The 16,656-nt window shown below is 42.2% G+C and overlaps 1 protein-coding gene across 2 annotated transcripts in view; it reads right to left on the reverse strand.

The window, feature by feature from the left end:
• Window positions 1-16,656, reverse strand: part of MEGF11 (multiple EGF like domains 11) — a 192,443-nt gene that overhangs the window by 25,562 nt on the left and 150,225 nt on the right. For both annotated transcript variants that reach the window (XM_062501836.1, XM_062501835.1), the window contains exons 13-17: window positions 12,777-12,923; window positions 10,090-10,224; window positions 6,253-6,381; window positions 3,262-3,390; window positions 2,440-2,568 (exon numbers count right to left, since the gene is read on the reverse strand). In XM_062501836.1, the coding sequence (XP_062357820.1) occupies window positions 2,440-2,568; window positions 3,262-3,390; window positions 6,253-6,381; window positions 10,090-10,224; window positions 12,777-12,923 (669 nt within the window). The remainder of the gene's footprint in view (window positions 1-2,439; window positions 2,569-3,261; window positions 3,391-6,252; window positions 6,382-10,089; window positions 10,225-12,776; window positions 12,924-16,656) is intronic.

The following is a 16,656-nucleotide window of genomic DNA, read 5'->3' on the forward strand; positions in this document are numbered from 1 at the left end:
AGCCAAAGAAAAACATTGGAAAGAATTCTACTGTTTTTGGGAATGGGCACAACACTTGCCAAGTCTCCCCGGTTTTAGGATCCCTAGGATAATGTTATTAGAAATGATTATTAGTCTAAAGCAGAAGATAAATATATTCTACTTATTAAGTTGCAACTTTCTGGAAAATTCATAGAATGAAATCAATGACAGGTACAAGGGCTTTAGAAGACTTGATGTGCATTACAAATCTTCAGAGTTGAACAGAGCTTGATCTCAGAAGCTGTAGACAACAGAGCTCAGCATTCTTCATCAACTTACCTGTTTTTTTTTTCTTATGGGTGGAGTTGCAAAGACAAGTTTTAATGAACCTTTATATGAACCCAACAGCCTTTACCAAACAAACCCCACATGCTTTCCTACTCATCCCTACCAGTGCCAGGATGTGAATAGAACACTGCCGGTGAAATTTCAAACTGAGCATCTGAATGGTTTGATTTGCTCTGCTTCAACGTCAGGATTCCTAATACAGAAGGAATTTCTATCCTGTCTTTGTGTTTCTATCAAAGACAAAATGATTGAATGTCCAGCTGAGAAATTTATTCATACAATTACCATGATGGGCTATTACAATAAATCTGTAGGCAGCTTACTGTACTTCTAGAGGCACTATTCAAGAATAAATTGAAAGAAACAATGTCTGTCACATCCCACTTATTTCCATGGAGAAGCTGCATTACTGAAAACATGCACCCCTGCAATGATCTTATGGAATATATTGTTCAAGATGAGATTCCTTGTGTGTCACTGCAAATGTTTTTCATTGCAATGACAACACCTCCCCAACATCAGTCTCAAAGTAGCTTCTGGCAGCCAAAATTTAATATTAACTAGAGAACCATAGCCAGTATCTGTTTATTGATTTGCAATGTGTATTAAAATTGTATCCTTAATCTGTTGGTACTCATACAATGAAAAAATTAAAATTATTACAATTAATGCTCATTCTTTTATTAGCCTGCAGCCTACTTGAAATGAATAAGGCCTAAATTTTGGGACTGCACCACAGAAATGATGCCTGCAATTAAGCATTTCATCTGCAATGCAGTGTGACTGCCCATTCAGCAGGATTTGAAGAAGGGAGGAACCTTAATGAAGAGATTCTTTTAGATTAAACAGTAGAAAAAAAGAGTAAATAAATACATTTGTAGTTTGGATAGAAAAGAAAGCCTCAGGATTTATCCAGGGGTCAAATCATAAAACAGCTCCTTGTATAAAATCTGCTATTGTGCAGTCCTTTGTGGGATTCTTTAGTTTCTTATTTTGATTGTGGCTGCAGGAAAGAGTGTCCCCAAATTCCAGAAAGTTGGCCACTTACAGAGTTACAGTGGTGCCATGTACAATCCCCCATGAGCACACAAATTTGGCCCTGGGATATTCACTTTGCTGAATGCAAGTGTGTGCAAAAACATTTATGAATTAAGTTACATGCACAAATACTTCCATAAAGATCCATGTAGCAAGCTACAGTTAAGAAGCCTTCCCTTGCAGATCTGGCAGGAATGGTACTGAATTACCTTACTGCCAAAAAACATGAGGGAACCCCATGGAATTAATGCCTTGGGAAGATGAGGTGGATTTCACCTGTGTATGGGATCCCAGTTAAGTGTGTAAGAGTTTCCTTGTGAATTACTGCGCTGAACAAACAAGTAATTATCCAGTTACAGCACATCCAGTTTGTAGGACCCTCATTCAATTTTCTTTAAAGAAGCCATTTGGCACAGCCTGCTAAATATGCCAGTGGGACATGGACAACGATCCCAGTAAGACATTCCAGATCCCTTGCAAGGGAATCGAGGTTCATTGGGAAACACTTACCCACTGCTCAAGCTAGACTCAGACCCCTCCCAAATTGGCAAGCAACCTTGTTTCCTTTGGTCTGCTTTCATTGTAAAGAGGAATCTTCTTTTGGTCCATGTCTACATCATAATTTCTGTGGGAAAGCCCCATATCCCAAATATTCCTTGGAAGGCAGAGAGCAGAAATTATTCCTTTGAACACTTCTGTCTTCATGCACTTCATGCACTGGGAAACCTGGGGCTGCTGTTCTCAAGCAGCATTACCAAAGCCTGAGGCAGCTTTAGGGCTGGGTGTGTATTTATCAGGTTCGAGATGGTTGGGAAGGCCCCATCCAGTCAGCACTGAGTGCAGTGATTTGCTTTCTCTCACCTAAATTTAGCCTGGGAATGAAAGGCCCAATTTTCAGGGATTCACTGAATTTCTTTATGCTTAGACTGCCCAGTTTTCCAGAGATGCCCTCTCCATCCTATGGATTATATAAGGTGACTGGGGTCATTGTCCTGCTGACATCAACACCTCATTTAAGACCTGTTAGTGCAAGAATTCTGAAACACAGGTCCCTCTCTGGAGAAGGAGAGGGCTGAGGGCACTGGTACTTACTCTGCTCACACTGTTTGCCTGTAAATCCTGTCCTGCACGTGCACTGCCCGGTGATGTGGTCACAGTCAGCTCCGTTCTGGCACTGGCACACATTGGCACAGTTCTTTCCATAAAAAGCAGCTGGGCAACCTTTCAGCAATCAGAACAAGGGAAGAGTAAGAAATAAGCTGAAAGCAAACTCAGATGCATTATCAGCACAAAGTATGTGGGTGTATAAATCAATGGATTTTCAGCCTCTGTATATTTAATGACATTTATTTGATGGTCTAAATGCAGAGATACTGTGACAGCCAATTTTCTTGAAGTAATGTTTCTCATCTTTACAGAATTGCCTCTTAAGTGTTTCAGAAGAATGAAAACTTGACCCATCTATACAAACTACATTTTCAAGAAGTGAAAGAAGATGCTAAACAGAAACTCTCCGGAAGAACAGGGATCAATCAATTATTTGCAAGTGAAAGAACCTTCTTAAAAGGCTCACCAGAATTGGATCTCCTCTTTCATACCGGTAATTTGGCACTAGGGTGAGAAAACTCTAACATTTTCCTAAATCAGACCACAAAATACTGGGGCATTAACAAGCAGGGACACTGACTATGCAAATTCTAACAACGAATCAATAGTCTAAATGATTTTCCTCTCCTTTACTGAACGCCAGAGGCATAAAAACCCTTGGAAAGCTTCAGGACTATTTTCTTAGGGGTGATGTGAGGTTATCAGGAGTAAGGAGCATGTGGTTTTCCAGGGAAAACTGCAATACTTGGAAGGGACACGAGGTAGCAGCACACACTTTGACAGATTCCCTGTCTCTGAAAGGCTTACGCTGAGTGCAGTAGAGCCCCGTCCAGCCATGGGTACATCTACATTCTCCATCGTAGGGGCTGCACAGTGCTCCGTTGTGGCAGTTGCATGAATGAAAGCAATCAGGGCCCCAAAACCCAGTGGGACAAGCTATGAAAATAAAAAACATTTGTCAGCTGGCCAAAAAAAAAAAAAAAAAAAAAAAAAAAAAGGGAAAAAGATCAATGATACTGTGTTAGCGCTGTGGAGGAGCAACAATAAAGGGAGAACCTGTGAGACACCACCAAAGGCAGAACCCCACACTGCTGAGCTTGGCGTTGACTCCTGGACAGTGACCAGTCCTTCCTGGACAGTGACCAGTCCTTCCAAACCACCAATGGCTCTCCAAGCCCTGGTGCCATCCTGTAACCTCTCCCTGGCACAGGGATTTCTCCCAGTAGGTTGATGGAGGAGATCCTGCCCCTCTGCCCTGTTCAGGTGAAACTCAACTTCCAGAGCTGCCTTCCAGCCCTGGGCAGCAACAGCAGAAGGAGTTTGAGCTGCTGGAGCAAGTCCAGAGGAGGCCATGGAGATGCTCTGAGGGCTGGATCCCCTCTGCTCTGGAGCCAGGCTGAGAGAGATGGGAATGTTCACCTGGAGAAGGGGAGGCTCCAGGAAGAGCTCAGAGCCTCTTACAGGGCCCAAAGGGGCTTCAGGAGAGCTGGAGAGGGACTGGGGACAAGGGATGGAGGGACAGGACACAGGGAATGGCTTCCAGCGCCAGAGGGCAGGGCTGGATGGGATCTTGGGCAGGAATTCCTGCCTGTGAGGGTGGGCAGCCCCTGGCACAGGGTGCCCAGAGCAGCTGTGGCTGCCCCTGGATCCCTGCAAGTGTCCATGGCCAAGCTGGACATTGGGGCTTGGAGCAACTTGGGATGGTGGAAGGTGTCCCTTCCCATGGCAGGGAATGGGATGGGTTTCAAGGTCCCTTCCAACCCAAAGCATTCCAGGATTCTGTGATTCCATGATCCTCTGTGCAGGGCAGAAGGCAGGATCAGGTCTTTGCTGCAGTGAACCAGTGACCCTCGACACGACCCCGGTCTGTGCTGTGGCCACTGTCCCTGTCTCACTGGCATTATCTGTGATGACAATTTAGGCAGGGTTGCAAGATATGGAGGTAATTTAATTCTCTTTTTGACATGCTGGAATTCTTGCATAATAAAGCCCAGCTATTCAGGTTCACTTTGCTATGCAATCAACCACTAAAATTACCACATTCATTTGAAGCACAGAGTGCTACTCCAATCATGTAAAAATGTAAAGAAAACTTTTTCCAATATGAATTCCCATCCACAAATTCAGATTGCTTTTGTTGTTGGGGGCTAATAATAAATTAAAATCTCTGGGTCTATTTTATATTTCAATAACTACAATATTAATACATTAAAAAAAAGTTATTTTAAGCCTCCCTACAAAAATGAATGCAGTAAGTTACAGTTATTAGTGCCAGACTAAAAGATCCGAAATTATGATAGCCCTTTAATATAACAACTATATTTTTGCTTTAAAAAGCACTTTCCATTGCTTCCTGCTAAAGACATGAATTAATAAGGCACGGTTCCCAGGAAACCTGAAAGTACAGACTCCAGTCCTATTTTCATGGATGCCAATGGCTCTATGGATGATAAATGGAAGTTTCTGGCATTTGACAGACACCTCTAAAGCCAGAATGAAGGGCCAACAAACCCCTGTCATGACGTAAAACCAACAAAAGGTCACTGGACTCACACAATGTAAAGCTGAGCAGGATTTGGCCTGAAGTGTTTGTGCCATAAGCAATCAGAAATACTTTTCCAATGCCTTTCTAAGGCAGAGCTGCAGGGGCTGTTAGTGAATCCACAACTGGCTCTGGAGTTGAAGCTAAAATTATCTCCTTTGCAGCTCCAAGTCCAGGTCATTCCAGGCTAAGGGCTGGAAATAGCCCGGGAGGGGAGGCCAGGTGCCCACGGGAGCCTGGAGTGGGACAGGGTCACCTTGGGAGAGGTTCCCTTTGTGTGCAAGGAGTAACTGAGCAAAGAGCCACGTCCCCCTCTGCTCACCCAGAGCACAGAGCACCACAGCCAGCTCCTGCCTCCTAAACTGGTCCTGCTGACCTGGCCTGCCTCGCTCTGTAAGGAAAGCCATCTTTTTTTCAAGGTTAACAGACACTAATAGACATTTCCCAATTAGATGGCTAAATATAATGAGGGATATGTGCAGCTTTCTGTCTTTTATTTTTTTTTTCCTGCTGTTTTTGAGTGACAGCAATATTCTGCCTGTGGAAGATGCACAATAAAAGCAAAATTACAGCCGTCTGTTTTTATCCGATTCCTGCTTTATCACTTGGAGTTTAATATATTTTACTCTGGAATGCTGTCTAATGTGCTAGTTGTATCCTGAATATGAAGTAACATTTCTGAATGATCGGATATTGCCTCCCTCTGTGATCTAGCTTCAATTAAGGGATGCTCTCAGGAAATGACACTTTGGGATCAGCAAATGCCAATCTTCTACCTGGGCAATTTTCAGAAAGAAATCCTTCATCCCTACAAGGCCACATTGACTTTTACAATTAAATTACATTTAATAGAAATATTTCAGCTGCCTAATTTCTCAATTCTAGGGATTTGGTACATGAAAACATTTACTGGTTAATAATGTCTAAATGTAATAGCTGAAAGGAAATGATTTCAAAAAATAAATATAAAGGAATCCAGCTAGAAATTAAAAGGGAGAATGGAGCTTTCTTTTCTGATAAGAGCTTGTGACCTCGCTTTCCTGGAATAAAAGCAAGTCAAGGCTTCTGCAAACTCTAAATGCAGAAACTAATTCAATCTAAAGCTAACTTAGATTAATTAAAAGAAATCAGCTTTAAAGAGAGCTGTAATACAACAGGGATTTCCCCAGAATCTGTCTTTAACTTTCAGAAAGCACTAAACAAACCCAAAAATAGGATATTTGAAGGGAGAGGGGGAGAAATGAGCCTGTGCTTACTCTGGGAGCAGTCCATCCCTATCCAGCCTGGGAAGCACTGGCACGATCCATCGATGGGATTGCAGGTCCCGTTCTCGGTGCACTGACAGACCTCAGCACAGTCCTTCCCAAATTTCCCACTAGGACACACTGAAACACAAGGCAGTTTACTGCAGGATCTTCAAAAGGAATATGAGGAAATCACAGGACTCAATATTTAGCAATTAGAGATAAAATTAATTACAATGTTTTTTCTTTGATGAAGCAAAATTCCTCTGGAAAGCAGGAAAAGCAGAAAGTATTCAAGCCCATTTTGCTTGCATCCCAGGAGTAAAAACAATAGGAAAAAGTAGTATCAAAATCCATTTTTCTGCTGGAAAATGAAGTTAATATAGTCAGAAGATTGAAACTATTGAAGGACAGAATGGAAGGATGACAAGAGGAGAGACAAAACAGAGAAGAGGGGTCATTAGGGGAAGAAAAGAACAAGAAAAATTTAGGAGAATTCAATGAGTAGCAGCCACAAGTGAGTGGCTGGGACTGATCTGGTTTCCAAGGAATTTATATGTGTGTGTATACATATATATATATATATATATATATATATATGTATGTATGTATGTATGCATGTATGTGTGTTATATATCTGTTTGACTGAGAGCTATTTAACAGACGTGCTGCATCCCAACAAAATCAGCACCTTTCCCTGTGTACCCACCTAAGTGAAGCTAGAAGGAAAGAAACTCTGAATTTTTTTCCAGAGTCATCTTCTCCCATCCTAAGCACAGTGACAGGAAACTAATAGACATGTAGATCTTCAACCTCCCACCAAATTATTGGAAATCTTTAACGCTAAAGCTGATGGAAAGCTCTGCTCAGTAACGAATGAAATGTTTCATTTCTGGGCTCTTATTGGCTGTGTTCCCTGACAAAAACAGATGTATTTTCAAAACAAGATAAAACATACAGTCCATCTTTGCAAAGAGTGTAACAAATGGAACTGGACTTGTATCCTGGTAAGTAATAGCCATGTCAAAAAAGTGATTAAGGTACTTCCCTGAATTATGCAGTTGTTTTACCACTTCAGCCTCTCTCACTTTCTCAAAAGTAGTCTCTGCAGGTGACCTCAATCTATCCTGACTGTGAATCAGCCACAGATTGAAATCCTGAGCTGTGATTCATTGGCTTTTATATAATATGCCATCCTCTGCTCTTACTATAGCAGAGTATTGTTTTCTGCTTGTGTTTCCATAGACTATGGACTTATCCGTAGGAGTGGATAAAGTTGGGTTTGGCTTTCACACTGTGCTAAACAGAACAGTTCCTAAGTGAAAGGAGATAAAACTAAACACAATACACAGCCAGGATGGAGAGAACATACAAAGAGAGAAGGAAAGCAGAGCCCTCCTATCACAGACAGCAAAAACTGAATGGTCTGTCAGCCCAGGCTCTTGGACAGGCCACACCATTATTCCCTTCCAGTGCTCTGCATGAATGAGCTCCAGCACTGTTCTATGGCATCTTTAGATGGAGACAAGGCAGCACCACCTCGATGAAGGCTGGGGTTTGTATGTACAAACAATGTAATTCTCAAAGGACTTCCTTAGAAGAGGAGCTGATTTGTTCTGCACCATGGAGTGCTGATGGAGCAGGGCAGGATCTGTGATCCAAACAGAGCTGCTGGTGAAGGCACCAGGTCAGCCTTTGGTGCTTTGGTGCACAGAGGCAGAGCTGGCAGAGGGGTCCCCTCCACAGGGGCTCCTCTTGTCTCTGGGAAATGGGATGATGCCCTATAGAATGTGAGTACATAGGGATGACAAAATGGTTGGTTCTCCCTAATTTAAACTACCTGGTTGTGGACTGACAGAGAGACTCTTGTGAAGATGTGAGATCCAAATCCAAGCACTTTTTAAATGTCTCAATCATTTTTAGAGAGCTGTAAAACAAGGCCTAATGCTGCTTTCTTCAGCAGCAACCTGACTGTACAGCACAGATTGGGATGTTAATTAGCTGAAAAAGCTCTGAACAGGGACTCCCAAAGTCCCTGTGGGATGTCAGGTGTGTTCTAGCAGTGATAACAAGTTATTATCAACCCATTTTGCTCCGTGATTGAGAAAGATATTCATAAAACAGCTGTTTAGTTGTTTGCAGCTCCAAATCCTTGGTACAACCTGTGCAGTTTTGGGGGTTACACAGCTCCTCACATGCACATACTGCTGGTGGAAGAATATTCCTGCTGCCAAAGCATAAGGAGATGGAAATTCCAAAGTGAAATCTTCATTTCACGTTTTTCTAATGGAAAATTAATTAGCATTTTTCTTTCTACAAAATAAAGTTACATGTTAACTCATTATGACAAACTGCAACACAAATTGATTTTAATTAGGACATGAATATTTTAAGATTAATTTGCTGGATAGATCAACATTTCAAAGTAAAACCAGAAGTGCTGAACATCTGAGCAAAAATAAAATAGTTTTCTTAAGAGGATAATTAGACCTGCTTACGCTTTGAAATCTAGCTAATGTTTCACATAAAATGGACAAATTCACTGAAATACGTTCATTTTAATAAATTAATTGGTGTAATGTTTAGTTGACTATACAGCACAGGAAAAAAAAAACAACAAAAAACCATGGTTATACTGATGCCTTAAGTTTAAAGTTTCTGTTCTGTTTGGGTGTGTGTGCTTTTCTGTTGTGCATGGGTGGTGAAGACAAAACAATCCCATTCCAGCTGAGGACTCGGGGACAATTTCTTCAAACTTCAGGCCCTAAGCATAAACAAGATGAAAAGAGGAGGGTGGGCAAGCAAGGAGGATGAAACTTCATGATCTGAGGTTATTAATTGGACAGTTGACTCCTGCATGCAAATGGACTAAATTCTATAAAAATGTGAGATCTTGTGACCAAGCCCTCTTCTGCTTCCATCTCGGAGCCATCCGGGCAGGGGCCAGGACTGGTACTGCCAGGGTGTGGCCTTTGAAAACCTCTCAATAAATATCCATTTTATTTCCCTTAACTCTGTGTAGCCTCTGTTCCAGCTCCTCTAGGCATCAATACTTAATCTACATTTAACAATTTTGGGTAACTGCTGCCTGCAATCCCAACTTACTGAAAAGCAGGCCATTGGAAGTATCATTCAATTTTGGCAGGGGTGGTGACTTCACAGGGGCATGACTTCTTTTAAATATTTGTGTAGAAAATATCCACTGCAATATGCAGCAACTGAAAGTGCAGAAGGCTGAGTGATTTTGTGGGTGTTTTTAGGATGAAAATGAAACTTGGAGTTAAATGTGGAACTTTCAAAGGTACAGAAGGGTGATGGATGCTTGGGGGAGCTGAAGTTGTTCTTCACCTGTGAAAATGAACTCAGTTCTCTGCCTCACTACAAACTTTCCTGTCACCTGCACTTGTCTCCAGGGTTTTAGCTATTCCCAGCCAGTCCTGCACAGTGTCAACGAGGTTTTGTGCACAACTGGTTGTTTGGGATTGTTCACCTGAGCTGGCCTTTACCTTAACCAGTACCTCCCTGTCCTGCTGCAGAGATCACATGAAGGTGCTATCAACATTCAGGTGAGGACAGGCTGAGCAGCAAGAAAAATGAAGCCATTGGATGCTGATTTATTTACAGCAGGTGTCTCATTCCACAGTCATTTCAATCCAGTGTGGCAGACCTGGTTTATTTATGAAACCAGGAGCACGTGGTATTTACAAGACTGAGTACCTGTTTGCATTTTCCCTCTGAAATAAAGATTTGCTTGGGATCTGAACTGCTGAAACAAAGGGGAAAGGCAGGAACCATGGGATGGGACTCGCTGCAGTCATAGACAGGAAGGGAGGTGGCACAGGGTGGTACCTTGGTTGCAGAGAGGGCCCGAGAAGCCGGGCAGGCAGTCGCAGTGTCCGGACACGTGGTGACAGGGACCATTGCTGTGCACGCACTGGGGACAGGGCTGGCTGCAGTGGTGGCCGTAAAACCCAGGGGGACAAACTGAAAACAGAACAAAACAAGCTTTTTTGTCACAGGTTTTCCAATGTTTTCTCATCACTGAGAGCTTGAGAATTCTCTGTCTTAATCCCAAACCAATATTTTTAATTTATCTACCATAATTTTATGGACAGCTGAAATGATGAAGCCATGTCTAATAAAATGCAGGCTCTGGGTAAAACTGCTCCTGTGTTCAAACATTCCCATCTTCCTTCCTCATGGAAATCCCTTGCTATTTAATGCCCCAGCAGAGTTCTCAGCAGCCTCTCTCTCTCAGGACACTCATTTGAGTCTCTGTAACCTGAACTCCTTGATAAAACAGGAGTTTAAGATGTTTGAGACCTCACAGCCTTGCAAAGGTTTGAGGATAGATAGGAAACGAAACACTGGCGCATGGGTACAGACAACAGAAACTCAGAAGGAAATGAAAACTGAGTCAAGAAATCAGAGGAGGTGTATTAGGAAACAATATTTTATGTCAAAACAACTATGTCAAAAGCTGTCTGGTGCAATGCCTGTGCTAAACTGAAGCAGTCATTTATACATTTAATGGCAGGAGCAGGAGCCACCAAGTTATGAACAGAATCCAATAATGGTAAATATATAACACCTTACAAAACACCTGATTTGCATCAATAATCACACTAGATAGCTGAGTAAACATGTAATGAATTGTGTGCGTATTTTACCTAAAACTTGGATTGAAATTGTAATTGAATTTGTACATCAGGTATAGAGTCAGGATTATGGCTCAGTATCTCTTCTAAAAGCAGATTTTTGCTTCTAAGAGCATGTAGAATGAAAAAGCATCCACTGTCCAAACATTCATTGCAATAGATAACACAAAGAAATGTTAAATTGCAGTAAGTGACAGTAAAAATAACTTTATATGTTTTTATTTTTACTCCTGTGATTCTCTGTTCTATAGTTCTGGCTCAGTGGTTACTAAATCATGTCTGTTCTATTTTTCCAGCAAATGAGAATTTTCTCTTGGACTGTATGTTCTCAGAGGGTGTCAGGCTCTTACCCCACTGCACATTTCCAGCTGGAGCTTAGCTGACAGGTTGGTTGATGATGCAGTAGCTATAAAACAACCTGGATCATTCCTGGAGACATTTCTGCAGGCTTAAGAGCACTAAACCATCCCAGTGTCTCATGTAATCCTGATTACACAGACAGAACAAGTTGGCTGAGTATCATCTTCAGTATCATCCTCAGCTCTTCTTGTAAAGCCTAAATTCTGTTTCTAAATGAATTTCTAAGAGAAAAATGTGGATGATTTTGAGAACAAGCTTCGCAAGGTCTCCTGTACACCAGGTATTCTTGAGCCTGAATCCCAGAAACAAGGTGGAAGCAAGCTGGATTCCTAGTCCATATGCTCACAGAGGCAATAGCAGAAGCATCCACGGGATCCCTCTGCTGTCAGCCCAGTGGGGCTGACATTAAATCCTGGGGCTCCCCATTAAATCCTTAGCAAACATCCTCAGGGAGAAGCCTGATTCCTGGGCTTGCAAACTGGGCACAAGGTTTGTTCTTGTAGCCTGCGTGCCAACAGCTGATAGAACTAAGCTGGAGTTTTTTAATCTCAGAAAGGTCAGAAACTATTAACTTCTGGAAGTTTTGCACTCTTAAGGTTTCAAATTTGTAAAACATTTTCTTCCTCATCTCCCTGAAGCTCTGAGCACCACATTTTAGCCTTGGAGAGAGGTTTTACAGCTACACAGATATGCTGAAGCACCTGGAAATTGGGGTTTATAATGGAAATGCTTATAGGCCATTAACTACAGCAGTGCTAGAGGTCATCATTATAATGGCTTTAAATAAAAACTGTCAGCTACAAAATATTTTTAGAGATGAGTGTGTTCTAGTGTCAAGTGTAACTGGTGAAATCAAAGGGGATATATGAACTGGGCATGCAGAATGTCTTACGGGAAGGAGAAGGAGAAGAAGGAGAAGAAGGAGAAGGAGAAGAAGAAATGTTGAGCAGAAAAGAAAGACAAATCCACTTTGTGTTTACATGGGAAGATAGTTGGTGTAGTTGAGTTTGGATCAATTAGGGTCCCTATGGGGCAAATGCAGCTTCCTAGATAAAGCAAATGAGAGGGTTTTTATCTGCTTGGTACATTTTAATATGCAGCAGCACAGCATCAAGCAGGAGCTATTTCAGGCTGCTGTGTTTCTTTTTCTGGCATACAAGAAAACATTGCCTTGTTATTTTGATGGCAATGCTCATCCACTTGTCATTATGTGATGGGTGGTGGCTGACTGTTTAACAGGTCTGACTTCACTGCAAATCTGTGTCCTGCCAGCTGTGGTTTGTAAAGGTGCTGCTCCTCCTTTCAGGTCACCTGTGACCGTCAGGTGCAGATCAGAAGAAACACAAGGCACAGCTCAGTGCAGGAGTGCCTTGACTTCTTGATGAAGGAGCATTTGCCAGGCTCTTTTGCCCTTAGGAAGTCATGAGCTAAAGCAGCTCAGAAACAGGGTTTGTCTGTCTGGTGTCATAAAGGAGTACTTCTGCCTGCCTTGCTGCTGCCAGCTATGGAAAACCTTACTTCTCTGGCACAAGGGTCCCCTGTATCCTGGTGCACAGTCACAGGTTCCATCCTCAGGGGAGCAGGATCCCCCGTTCTCACAGCTGCAGGAGATGGAGCAGTTGGGTCCCCAGCGGCCCTGGGTGCAGATGTTGTCACAGTGGATGCCTAAGGACATAAAGCCACACGTTAGGCTTCTCACAACTTTTACTCTGTTTATTGATCAAAGAAATGCTTGGCTGGACTGATGCCTCACAGTCCCTCAGAGCCAGAGAGGGAGTCTGGGAGGGAAACAGCTCCTCTTTTATCTGCTTAATAAAGTGAAAATTAGGAAAATGCCAGAGAGGTGAATTCTGTAGGTATTAGTGGGTGCCTGTTCAGTCCTCAGCATCATGAAAGAAACTCTGCATGTCATCCAAGAGATGAAGGTCAGGAATTGCTTTAAAGTCAAAAAATATCTCAAATAACTGGTCTGGAAATAGGCAGTTGATTGAAGCCTGATTACTTACCTGTTGAGAATTGGAAGACCATAAAAGAAAAATCAGGATTTTGCAAAGACATGTTCAGTATTTGGATTCTTGAACACAAGTAAATTCAGCTCTGTTTTGTGTTCTGTTCCCTTCCTGGCTTAAACCCCTGTGCTCTGGTGTTTCGTGCACACACCCCACATCCAGCAAAAGCTCCCTGGTTCTGTGTGAATGAACTGAGTTCTGATCTAGCAAGTGGCCATACGTGAGCACAGACTGAGCATGTTAAATGGAGACTGAGGCCTGCCAATCCAGCTCCTAGTGCTTCCCAAGGTGCTTGTTTGATATTCATTACTATTATTATTATTATTATTATTATTATTATTATTATTATTATTATTAAATTGGTAATTATTTATTATTATGAAGAGCAAAGGAGCACACAGGAAACTTAACATGAGGCCTCTGGCATGGTTTCAACTGGTTTTGTTTAAACTGGTGACTTCTAAAACCAGCCTTGTGCCATAGCTTGCAACATATAAAAGTGATTGAAGGAGCTGATCCTGCACACTGTGTCTGAGAGGCTCTCACTCCACTGGGATAAGGCACTACCAGTACCTGCAATTAGCAGGGCTATTTGCATGATCAAGGGCTCCTTGGATGGGTTTGCATGAACTAAGAGGGACATTGAGCAGTGCCAGCTGCAGGGAGTGGCACTAGCAGGAGCACTGATAACAACAGCAAAAATGGATCAGAAACTGGCTTGGAAGTTTTCCTAAGAACATGGCCTGACATGGCCTGAGATCTGGGGGTACCCACACGTCCCAGCTGGGCTTCCAACCTGAGATGTTCTTTACCATCCCCAACCTGAGATGTTCTTTACCATCCCCAACCTGGGATGTTCTTTACCATCCCCAACCTGGGATGTTCTTTATCACCCCTGCACATGTCCCACTGCACAATGGGATCAAAGCAGCCCAGGGATTGGATTAGTGCAGCGCTCCACAGGAACACAATCCCAATAATTTCCTCCACCTCTGATAACTTCATCAGGGTGCTAGAGGTAATGCACTGCATTTGGGGAGCTGTGATCTGTACAGTCACCAAACTTTGAGGATTATTGAATCAGCTAAAAGTCATTATAAACACACTTAGAGTGCAGCTTCAAGTTGGTTTTATGAATCTCTGAAGTTAACACAGTAAGAAATACTGCAGAGCCAAATTTTCCCTTTTCTAAAGATTAATCACACAATTATAATGTCCCTTCCTAGAAAATCTTAACCAAGTCTGGCAAAAGTACGGTTTGAAATGTGATTTCTTGTAATACACGATCTTAGCTTTATTTATAAAGAGGTATGGACCATTCTGTACAGCTTAATAAAAGCCACATTAAAATACAGTAAAAACTTAATACAAGCTAAATTCCTTCATATCCCAGTAAGTCAATCTGAAAAAATGCTCTGTGAAAAGAGACAGGGAACATTTGTATTAGTAAAATCAAGAAAAACAGTTATCTTAAACAGTCTTCCCTGCTCCCTTCAAAATTAAATATATCCTTGAATTGAACAAGTGCTCTGTGTGTGTCCATTTATGTATTGTATCCACAGTGCTCTGTAATTAAAAAGTCAGACAATAAATTGTAAACAAATAAATTTGTTTTGTATTTATAAATACGTATATATGATCATTTATAGCCTTGAGTCTCAGTGTGAGCTCCCTGAACTGAAATTCAAACACAAACACAGAAAGATGTGCATTTTTCTCCTGATTGCAGCATTAAAATTACAATTCTGTCATTGTGGATGGGATATTATAAACGGGGTCAATTAAACAGCATTATTTCTTGTCTCTTTTGACAAAGTTTGGGGAAGAATGACACTGACTTTTCTTGTGGAAGGTACCTGAATTAGAATGCCAGGGCTGTTCCTTGCAGCAGCAAAGTCCTTCCTTTGGAAATGAGTAATGAGGGATGTCTTCCCTCTCCTAACGAAGGCAATGAGTCATTGTGGAACTGATTGTTGTAGCAAAAAAGGGGGAAAAGGTAACTTTCCAGAAGCCACTGCCACCCATTACAGCCCTTATTTATTTATACATTTCCAGAAGACAACCGAGATGGTGCTGCAATCAGGTTTTATTACTTTTTATTACTCTAAGTTAATTCTCATGGAGGACTTCATTTTTGAAGGCTCCTACACACATTGAATTGCAAATATAAATGAGAAGTTAAAATTGCATCTGGACACGCAAGTCTTATGGAATAGTGCAGGAAAAAGCACCTTAATTTTACAATTCTCTAACCTGACAGCCTGTAAAGGGGGAGTCCATCCCTTCCAGCTACTTTACAGGCAGAGTCAGTGAAGCAGCAAGATTCTGTAATGTAAAACTTTAATATTTATTTAGGAACTTGCTGATGAACATTTCTGATAAGAAATTAGTTTTCAGTTTTCAGAACGACAAAAACTCCTGAAGTTGGCACACCTCTGCACTACCTGGTGTTACAACCACAGATTCCTAATTTATGAACAAAGTCCTGGTTTTACATGCATGGTGTAGAAATTAGAAAGACAACTATCAGAAGTCCTTGAAGTTGCAGGAAGCAGTTCTATACATAAACTCTATTGCCTGGATACCAAAGAATTATCTGCCAGCCTGAGGCTGTGGTTCACAATTGCAGACACTGGTATAAAATTACACTTCCAAGACCTTTTTAAACAATGTTCTCGGGGTGAATTGTAAATGAAATCCACATAACTTACATAAAATTGTAGTCATCCCCTGGATATGGGCAAAAGATCTGCACTTTTGCATAAGGCAGAGCCCAGGTAAGAGCAGAGCCCACTGTGGCTTTAATTCAGTCTGTGAAACAGCAGCCACAAACTCTCCATGGCCCAGCAGGTATTTGGGGTATTGTATTTCTGCAAACACTGGCTGCTCTCCAGTGGGATTCCTTTTGGACTGCTCTGTACATGGCATTTAGCTGACAGTCCCAGGAGTGGCTTCACTCCCTTTTCCCCACACCAATCTCCTTTGCACACATGGTGGGGAGGAAAAGCAGCCCTAAGGGCCTAAATTACTGTGGAAAACTGGAAAACTGCCCCTCCAGGACAATGTCCTACTTAGCAGCCAAGCAGCTGCTGTCTGGACATGGGGGATATCTGGGGTAACCCAGCCCAGACTTTCCAAGGACTGGAGCCGTTTGGTTGGGCAGGGATCTTCCAACATGGAGCTGCAGATAATCCTGATGAAAGAAAGCAGCAGGGAGAGACATAGAGGAGGAAGAGAATCCCAGAATCCCAGGATGGTTTGGGTGGGAAGGGACCTTAAAACTCATCTTGTCCCACCCCCAGCCATGGGCAGGGACACTTTCCACTACCCCAGGGTGCTCCAAGCCCCAGTGTCCAACCTGGCCTTGGACACTTCCAGGGACCCAGGGT

This window comes from Cinclus cinclus, chromosome 13 (assembly GCF_963662255.1).
Source record: "Cinclus cinclus chromosome 13, bCinCin1.1, whole genome shotgun sequence".
Taxonomy (NCBI): Eukaryota; Metazoa; Chordata; class Aves; order Passeriformes; family Cinclidae; genus Cinclus; species Cinclus cinclus.